Here is a 9882-nt window from a genome sequence, read left to right on the forward strand (position 1 = left end):
TCACAAATGCTAATTTGCTTACTCGAATCTAGAAATGTTTCTCCAGTCACTCTCAGCCTTTCCCTGCCAAATTGCCTTTTCCCTATGTCCAGCTAAAGACCAGTTTGAAAAACGTTGAGCTAATATTGCCTCTCTCTCTCTGGGTTGTTCACACTGGAGATGTAATTTCATTGTGATGAATGTTTTTCAGAGGCAGATATGGAGAAAATGGTCCCTTTTCTTTCTGGAAATTTGCTTTGATGTTCCTTGCACATTCAAGGGCTATGGCACTCCACCACCAATGTGTGCTCTGCTGGGTACAGTACAGGTACCATTGGCAGGGCCATATCCACTTTTTTTGAAGGGGGGCAAAAGTGCAAGACTCCCCCTGAATATATTTTTTCTTTGTCTCATGTGTATGTATACACACACATATATACATCCTTTAATGTAATTCACTAAGGGTTGGATGTGCGTTCATCACATTGTAAACCACCTTCAGTCTCCTTACAGGAGAGAAAGGTGGGGTATAAATCCAAACTCATGTAACGATGGCTCAGTTGAATCTCTGGCCCACCAATTACTACACTGTTTCAGATTCAAGGAAATCAGATCCAAGTATGTGAATCTTACTCCTTTACATTTACCCGATCTCCCCGATTTTAATTAGATTACACTACTTGTTGCACAATCTTGATCCTTCTCTCTGTATGATAGTGGCAGACTTTCTCCTGGAAATTACTAAACGCCAGTAGATTTCCTTCGACCTAACATTTATTTCCTGTATTGCATATGCTTTTTAATCCATTTTTTATTATTGTTGCACTGTTGTCTATGCCAATAAAGGCTTACTATGGAAAAGAAACATTGTAAACCACCTTACAGGAGAGAAAGGTGGGGTATAACTCCAAACTCTTCTTAATCTATCTATTCTCCCCTAAAGCTGTCGAGATGCTAACCCCATTCCTGCTGGGTCTTCTTCCCTTCCCTTAACCATGCGCTTTCACGTATTAGAAGAGAGTCGATTTTCTCCCCACCCCCACCAGTTGCTGGTTCTCACTGCCAACTGGCCATGGACATAGCTTCATCATGTCCTTCCGACTTGGAACACAGACCTGAGTTTGGAAAGGAGAGAAAACTTGTTTGACTAGTTTGGCTTTTCCGTAAATCCAGACACTAAATTCTATCAAACAGCTTCACTTTAGACAGACGCAGGGAATATATAAAGTGTAGCTTTTATAAAAACAATAATCACAAACAGGCATTACAAAAAGCAAAAAGCGTCAGAATAGTTTTAAAAAACAGGAAGAGGAACTCCTTGTTTGCCAGGCATGGGTAGAGCAAAGACATCAATTGCTAGAGCAAAGACCTCTCCCATGTCCCTACATCATAGGCATCATTTCCTTTAATATTCAGACTGGGAGCCCCTCATCGCAATTTGATCTCGAAGCAAATGCAATTGATGCTCTGACAGTCCGGGGGCTGGTAGGCACAAGCACAGTCACAGAGTGGACACCAGCTGGGCAGGGTGGAGCAAGACCTCATGTCCAAACCCTATGGGGCAGAAAGGGGAAAAAACATACTTTTGTTAACCTGTAAGACCACCTGCATCAAGATGCCAAACACAGAATAATGACAACAGGTGTGTGTGTGTGTGTTGTACTAAAATGTGCACTAGAAAAGAAGAAGAACTGAAATATTGTGGCTAGATCATTTATTTAAAGCATTTCTACCCTGCTTCCCCCAGTCATGTCTGAGGTGGTAAGTCATGTGCTTACCAATCTGTGACACAGCTTTTCCTGGAGAGGCTCAAAGAAAGCACTAAATAGAAAGTGCAATCCTAAACAGTGATGTATCCACTGAAGTAAATAGGTTTCGAAATGGGCAATTATGCACAGAACTGCACTAAAGCATCATCTCTCTGACCTTCCTCCTTTCTATTCTCACCAATTGCTGCATTTAGCCTCTCTGTTCCCCTCATCCAAATGACTTTGCTTGATATGCAATTTTATGTTTTAGTCAATGACAGGGATGGCTGTTCCAAAGAATCAGTTTCTTTGAAGTCATTCAAGTGGCTGGCTTTCTCAAGTAGGATTTTTTTGTCTTCTGTTTTGGAACACAGTTTTCCTGCCCATTCAGCGAAGAGAGAGACCCATAAGGAAAAAAAATCACACCCAGTTTGGCTTTCAGGAGAACTGACTGCTTCCCATTTAAAAAAGCACATTTTTCCCCCAGGTCGCCTGTGACCAGTTGCTCTTTATCTCAAACTTTCAATCTAGCCCCTCTGTCAGTCAGGACTGAACTGTCATGATATATAAAAAAGAGAGAAAAGTTCACAAAAAGGTCATCTTCTAAGTTAGCAGAGGTTTGCAAAGCCCAGAGGATGGGGCAAAAAGTAGCAAAGATTGACCTTTAACATGATTGGTGAGTTCAACAGTAACTCTATACCAATGAGAGGCTGATGCCTGGGCGGGGAAAAGTATCCCTGATGTATGTATTGTATATGCTGAGATAGAGATAGAGTCTGAGTTAAGTTCTGTATGTGCTGAACTTTGTTATTGCTGAAGAGTTCTGCATAATGATAGTCTTGTATAGAATAGACTTGTGTAACTTTGCAACTGCTAAAGTAAAAGCCTTTCTATGGAAAGAACATCTTGTGTGAAGAGTATTCTTTTCCAAGTGTACTAGAAGGTTGCAGTGTGTGCAAGAAGACTATAAATCTTCTCATCTTACTAAAGTGACTCCGCTTTAAACTCTGTTGATATGAACATGCTTTGCATTGGTGAACAACCATAGAAACGTGCAACTCCCAATTCCCTTACAGCTACTGTGTTTCCCTGAAAATAAGACAGTATCTTATATTAATTTTTGCTCCCAAAGATGTGCTATGTCTTATTTTCAGGGGATGTCTTATATTTCTGTGTTCTGTTCGTCGGGCATGCTTCCAAACAAAAACTTTGCTACGTCTTTCTTTCGGGGGATGCCTTATATTTCGCACTTCAGCAAAACCTCTACTACGTCTTATTTTCAGGGGATGTCTTATATTTGGGGAAACAGGGTATCTAGACAGACAGTTACTAGGGAGAGGGGAGATGAAAGAACTCACATTAGTGCAGCGGCAGCAGTCATCCAGACAGCGAGTTGGGGAAGGGAGGGCACAGTCACATGACTCCGCACAGGCCAAACAACATTCACACACGCTTGGCAAAGACCCCTTTTGGCACGAACAACAGTTGGCACAAAGGCCGCGGGCCTACAAAGGGAGAAGATATAGAACACACAGTTGGGTTGATGCATGCAAAGTGAGCATCTTGTTTTTATTTATTTATTGTCCATTTTTATGGCTAACGTTGTCCACTTGTGCTCTTTCATTGTCACGTTTTATTGTGCTGCTTTGTGGATTTAGGACAAAAGGCTGGGGTAAGAATATTGTATACATAAAACAACCTGTGAAGACTTAATTCCGTCCCTGTTGTCTTTGAAAAACTTGGTGCATATTGAAAGGAGTCCAGCACTTCAGGAGCGGTAACAACACACATTTACAAAATTCAACTTGAACTAAATCCAAGTCTACAATGATAAACTGAAGGCTGCATATATGTTTCCGGTCATGTGCTTTGAAAGTGGTAGAAAGTGCCATCAAGATACAGCTGACTTACGGTGACCCTGTAAGGTTTCAAGGCAAGAGACTTTGGGAGGTGGTTTTTCATTGCCTCCCTCTGCACGGGCTGAGTTCTGAGAGAACTATGACTGACTCAAGGTCACTCAGCAGACTTCATGTGGAGGAATGGGGAATCGAACCCAAGTCTCCTGATTAGAGTTCACGTTCAAGTTCAAAGACCTTTATTAGGCATTAAAACATAGCATAATCCAAATACAGTTTTACAAGATAAAACAGGTACTCCTGTTTCAAAAATGCATACATCAGAGCGAAAGAGGAGACCAGGAAATTATTTCGTAATAGTGAGCAAGAATTTGGCCACTATGTCCAGTTGCTTGGGATTCTCTGTATTCAGAAGATAGTTCAATTTAAGATTAAAAAGGCTTGGATGGACCAGTAAGGGATCCCCTAAAAACAGGTTTGGTCTAAAATCGTTAAATTTTGGACAAACTAATAAAATGTGCTCCAATGACTTCTCAGAGGTTTGACAGTATTCACAGGTACGCTTTTGCTGTGAAGTCCACCATTCTTAACCACTACACCACACTGTATTTTTGGGAGGGCCAGCTCCTGTAGGGCATAATCAGCAATACAAATCCATCCTTTTTTTTCTTGCCCTACCAAAGGACTGCTGCTCCCACAATACAGTGCTGTTTCCAGGGAAACCCCACTGCTGTGAGAAATACAGGGTGCCATCTTGTTTATTCCTTGAGAGCCAGCGGGGTGTAGTGGTTAAGAGCAGGTGCACTCTAATCTGGAGAACTGGATTTGATTCCCCACTCTGCCACTTGAGCTGTGGAGGCTTATCTGGAGAACCAGATTAGCTTGTGCACTCTGACACATGCCAGCTGGGTGACCTTGGACTAGTCACAGCTCTTCTGAGCTCTCTCAACCCCACCTACCCCACAGGGTGTTTGTGGGGAGGGGGGAGGAGATTGTAAGCCCCTTTGAGTCTCCTTACAGGAGAGAAAGGGCGGATATAAATCCAAACTCTTCTTCTTCCTCCTCCTCCTCTAAATGCACAAAAAGAGTTACGTTGCCCCTTCAGCTGCCTCTATCCCACACCCCAATTACCAGCAGGCACTGTCGCAGGATCAGGACCAGCATCAGGAGCAGAAGGTAGGAGCCAACAGCCAAGAAGACGATGGCGGGGAGGGGCAGGAACAAGGTGGCAGCAAAAGGGAGGTCTGGTGGAGGGTTCGGCGATGGAGTCTGTAGGGTAGGGAAAGCCAGAGAAGGGAAGTTTGCAGCTTGGAGTGGTGAAGAGAAGGAAAATGGAATGAAGTTATGTGGCTGAGCCCAAAAGCCCAATTTGACTGTTTGGCTGCCACCTTAAGGACACTTTCCTGTAAGCAAGCCCCACTGCATAACACCAAACAGGAACAAAATTATCGGAGAATGATTAAACATGCAATAAACAAGTAGATTCTCTGACATGGCTGGAAAATCAATAGGCTCCAACAATGATCTGTATTCCTAAAATTTAATGCGTGTGGAGCATCTAGCTTCCAAGTCTTTCTGGGGCTACTTCTCTCTTCTAATGAGAATCTTTCAATCTTCATCAGTCCTATGGAAGAAGTAGCCTGACTAGTGATACAAAATGCGGTATGACTACAAAAGCAATGTGAAGTCTCTGCTTACAGCCATTCTGAAATTGGGAGGAGGACCTCAACATTGAAGAGACTAAGGTTCAGCCCCTGGAGGCTCCATTGATGACCCTGGAAGAAGAAATAAATTGTTTTATCATATTATGCCAACCATTCTTGCCCTACTGTTACCCACCCAAGAAAAGGCCAACTTGCTATGGAGAGACCATGATTTACCCTGTATCAAAGCTAAACTTTCCTTCTTTACCAAATTGTTCAACGTATTACCTCTTGCCCAATATGGACCTCAAGGAGCCGTCTCACCCATATGATATGTCTGTGTACTTGCTCCAACAGCATAGATTAGTTTTGGCCATAAGGATGCATTAATATCTCATTGGGATCACTCATTTTTATTTCCAAAACGAAGCTGGATTTTTCCCCTCTTGCACGTCCCTTCCATAAAACACCCATCCGTCCCTTTGTCAACAAAGAACCTGCCCCCCCCCCCTTTAGTCCCCTCTTCCCACAACTATACAAAAGAGAATCCGTGGAACAGTATCGTGCCAATACCAAGAGAGCCACAAGCCCCGAGAATACAAGTCATTGACCACGCAACTGTATGGATATTGTTATCAGGGGCAGGATCCCACTTTCTTGAACATAAATCCTTCCCATTCACAGTCATACGGTCCGAGCATGTTTCGGGCGTCCCACTGTCGCCTTGGAAACCGCCGCCAAAACAGGAAATGACCCTACGGAGCCGCTTAGCGGACAAATTTCACTGAGGCGCCACTTGTTATTTCACGGAAGTACATTCAAAGCCGACCGGAGAAGAGGGATGGAGCAGCGGAAGTGCCTTTACGTCATCTCACGCGACGCCTCAGCATCGTTGACAAGGGTTCAACACTGTCACCCTGCCTAGTGCTTGCCGTTCACTTTCCGCCGGAAATGCGGCGCCTGCATGTGACATCACTAAACTGCTCGCTAATCCATAGCAATAGGAGGGGAGGGGCCAATCGGGATTGCGGGATTTTTAAACCACGCCCCCTTCTGAACCGTTATCTGCCTGCCGTTAATTTCCTCAGGGTTTTGTACCGCGCACGAATCCCTGCGTCCCTTCTAATCGTCCGCCTAAGTCGGTGGCGAACCTATGGCAGGGGCTGATGTGAATTGTAGTCCATGAACATCTGGAGTGCCATAGGTTCGCCGCCCCTCTGGAAACGATCTAGCCAGCAATGCTATTGGCTTATCGCAACCAATCAGAGCTTGGAGAGGGGAGACCTTTGCCGTCATAGCGTTGATTTTCGGTCGCGCATGCGCGTTGGGCATTCTGTGGGCACGCTCGCGTTTCACGCCACCGCGCCTGCGTGTCAGAATGAGAGTTGGCGATCGAGGATGGGCTGCAGTGTCGCACATGCGCACAGTGCTCCTTTCCCTCACTATTATATACGGAGTGCGGGAGTGCCGTTGACATGGAAACCGGGACTCTCGTTTTCTCTCCACAACGGTTGTGGAGGAAGAATGGCCGGCAGCTTATTAGCATGGCGTGCAGAATTGTTCTGTAATTAACTGCATTAACAGGCACCCCATTAATTCACGGTTTCTCTCCATGGATGGGGAGAGGGCAGAAGTCTCCGTACAAATTTATTCAAGTTGGCCGCAGGGAGAAATGCATCTCTATTTAATTAAAGCATCATCATAAATAATGGGCAAATCCTTTGGCGAATTTCACTTTTTAAGAGCACCTTTGCTTCATGCATGTCCTTGAAAGTTAAACTGCTGCTTAATTTGCCTTTTTGTCCCCTCCCAAATTAACATTAACTCTTTGTTTTCATTTGGAAAGGACTGTTGTTGTTTTTTAAAAAAGATTCCTTTGTTAGATCTTTGGCATTTCTTTCTAAGGCAATATGTGTGACTGGACCTGGCTTTTGTCTAGCTCCTTAAAAATGTACTTGTGTATAATATTTCTTTATGTATTGTACTAGGCTACTGTATGCACATGCTAACAATTGCTAGAAATGTTTTAAACAAAAGGTTTTTTAGCTGACATGATACAAGTTCCAATGTGTAAACCACTTTAGTTTAGTTCCTCACCAAGTACTTCAGATTTGCTTCATTCTCTGTTAGCAATGTATCATGACAGCTAATCGAATGCAACAAATGTTATTCTCCACACTGATAGCCAAAAAACCCGATCAGAACTTAATCAGTAATTATACCTTTTTTTTGCCATCAAGTCACATGGATTTCGGATGCCTTCTAGTAGGGTTTTCAAGGCAAGAGATGTTCACAGGTCAGGACTGCATATACCTCTTCACACAGTCTAATTCTTCATTTGCCATTCAGTAGTTTTTGTATATATATAAACTATTGAATGGCTAATGAAGAATTAGAATTAAATGAAGAATTATATACATGATATCTTGTTTAATACTTATTCACATGTTACCCAAAGAAGTACTAATCAATTATTCTTAGTGCACTTTCTTGCAAGATAAGTCTGCAGAGCCCTAAAATGTGTAGCACAGAGAAACATACCCAAGCCCTCTAGTTTCATGAATATACTGATAGATTGAAATTAAACTGTTGGTGTAAAAATGAACATGCAGTCTACTCAGCTGGTGAATTAATCCCAAGAACTGTTTATATATTAGTGTACTAGCATATCTAAATGCTCACTTATTATTTAGGCCAGGGGGATCCAACTCTGGCCCTCCAGATGTTCATGGACTACTATTCCCATCAGCCCCTGCCAGCATGGCCCAAGGCTGGTGGGAATTGCATTCCATGAACATGTGGAGAGCCAGAGTTGGACACCCTGATTTAGGCATTTAATTTTGATGTGCTGTTGAACTAATATGTTAAAAGAATACTCAAGAAAGGTACCTCCACCTGAGTCTTTTTTTGTGGAACAGCAGCCCTGTTAGACACACCCCTATACTGCTTATGTTATTTAAAAAAAATGTTCTTATATATATACATTTGTTTAATCTCATCTTTTTTCTAGGGGGGGTCAGGATGGCATAGACAGTCTCCCCCTTAAATCTTATCCTCTCAACAACCTATGAACTTGATAAGGCTGTGAAATAGCACTTGGCACAGGGGTCTCTGCAACCTGCGGCTCTCCAGATATTAATGGACTACAATTCCCATCAGCCCCTGCCAGCATGGCCAATTGGCCATGCCAGCAGGGACTGATGGGAATTGTATTCCATTAATATCTGGAGAGCCGCAGGTTGCAGACCCCACTTGGCCCAACTGAGCTGCATGGCTGAGTGCGGGTTTTGCATTCAGCCTTAAAACCTGGTCTAAGCCCAAAACGCATTCTCCATCACCAAGGGGATCGTTTCATGGCCTCAGTCGTTTCTTGTCTAATTAATTAATAATTGCAGTTTGGGGATTTGGTCATTTAGCTGTTATTAAGGCAGAATTCTGCAGATGATGAGGTTTCAATTGCATCTTAATTAGTTCCTTAGGGAAAAAGCTCAACACGACACCCCCTCCATAGAGACAGATGCACAGGACGGCCCTGATGTAACTGATCCCCTCTGCCGTACTTGTTAAGATGACTCTGGAACTGGTAGGTTGTTTGGTTGAGAGCTAATATAAGAAAATTAATTCATGGCTGATTTCAGCATCATTAAAAGGTTTTAATATTGCTCTTTTTGAAGCAAGTTAGTTTTTGGCCAACAGCGGATTGTGGGGAGGGGCACTAGGACTCAGGAAAAAACACCTCAGAATAGCGGTAGCATCCAAAACTTCTGACACAATGAGTTTAACTATTTTTGTAATCATCAGTAAACTGTATTTTAAAAATTAAGGGTTTAAAAAACACGCCCAAATCTCACCATATTATGCCAAATTCTAGCCAGGAAGTTTTCAGAGGGTTTTAAAATATAGCATGAAACTTATAGCTTGTCCCCAGTATCAGATTCTTCTTGGAACTTTCTTTCATTCACGGAGGTTCCAGTAATCTGACTGTAATAAAAGATTAAATCAATAACTAGGAAGTTGGACAGCCTTGACTGGATGTGATATGTCATGGATACTGCATTAACTTACCCTTAGAGGATGAGGCTACTGTGTTGATAGTAGGATAAAGGCTACTATAGAGGATAGTAGGGGGCTACTGTTTTGATAGAGGGCTAGTAGGACTGTGACCTGCTGAATCTCTTCATTTTTTTTTACCCCTACCCCTCTGTAGATAAACAGTTTGTTCATCCTGGGTTTAGTCAGCTATCCTTGTGCTTTCTGGACGCTACGTTTGCTTCTGCTTCACGTGGTGGAGATGGAAGAGCTCAAAGCAGTCTATGTATCTGCCAGGTGAGAGGCATCCTGGACACCTGGTTTTCCAGTGAGGACATCATCATAAATCATCTGTGACTTGACAACCTGGGCAGAGAGGCCCAATGGGTTTAAAGGAGCACTTCAACATTGGGGCAGCCAGCGCGTTGCAGTTTTTACACTACGCCACAAGGTGTCGCTGCTGCTTCAGTTTCTAGCCTCTTTCGCACCCCACCTATCAAAGGTCGCATCAGGGTCACCTGCTCAGCAGGTGGAGCTTTATTGGAGGATTAGCCCTAATACCCTGGGGATGGAAGGGGTTAACTGTCCCTCCTCTCTCTCTCTCTCCCCCCCCCCTGCCCCACACAC

At 43.3% G+C, this 9882-nt stretch overlaps 1 protein-coding gene across 5 annotated transcripts; it reads right to left on the reverse strand.

Annotated features, from left to right (window-relative positions):
* Positions 1-1198: 1198 nt before the first annotated feature.
* LOC125444680 (guanine nucleotide-binding protein subunit gamma 4) lies at positions 1199-6407 on the reverse strand. Of its 5 annotated transcripts, none has more exons than XM_048517252.1 (5): positions 6378-6407; positions 5282-5358; positions 4715-4852; positions 3086-3232; positions 1199-1533 (listed from the first exon to the last, which is right to left on the reverse strand). In XM_048517252.1, exons 2-5 carry the CDS (start codon positions 5285-5287, stop codon positions 1408-1410), a joined length of 417 nt encoding a protein of 138 aa, XP_048373209.1. In that variant the 5' UTR covers positions 5288-5358; positions 6378-6407; the 3' UTR covers positions 1199-1407. The 5 variants fall into 5 exon arrangements, with proteins under 5 accessions (XP_048373209.1, XP_048373207.1, XP_048373206.1 ...); XM_048517250.1 differs by lacking the exon at positions 6378-6407 and adding an exon at positions 6325-6377; XM_048517249.1 differs by lacking the exon at positions 6378-6407 and adding an exon at positions 5800-6290.
* Between the last annotated feature and the right edge of the window lie 3475 nt (positions 6408-9882).

Source organism: Sphaerodactylus townsendi, linkage group LG15 (assembly GCF_021028975.2).
Source record: "Sphaerodactylus townsendi isolate TG3544 linkage group LG15, MPM_Stown_v2.3, whole genome shotgun sequence".
NCBI lineage: Eukaryota > Metazoa > Chordata > Lepidosauria > Squamata > Sphaerodactylidae > Sphaerodactylus > Sphaerodactylus townsendi.

What these genes read in the sequence shown, in the direction of transcription:
- LOC125444680 (XM_048517252.1), bottom strand. An exon ending in TCCTGCGACAGTGCCTGCTG is followed by an intron (nt 3,233 to 4,714) that starts GTAATTGGGGTG and finishes CTCCCTTTGTAG; the next exon opens with GCCCGCGGCCTTTGTGCCAA. An exon ending in ACTGCTGCCGCTGCACTAAT is followed by an intron (nt 1,534 to 3,085) that starts GTGAGTTCTTTC and finishes TCTGCCCCATAG; the next exon opens with GGTTTGGACATGAGGTCTTG.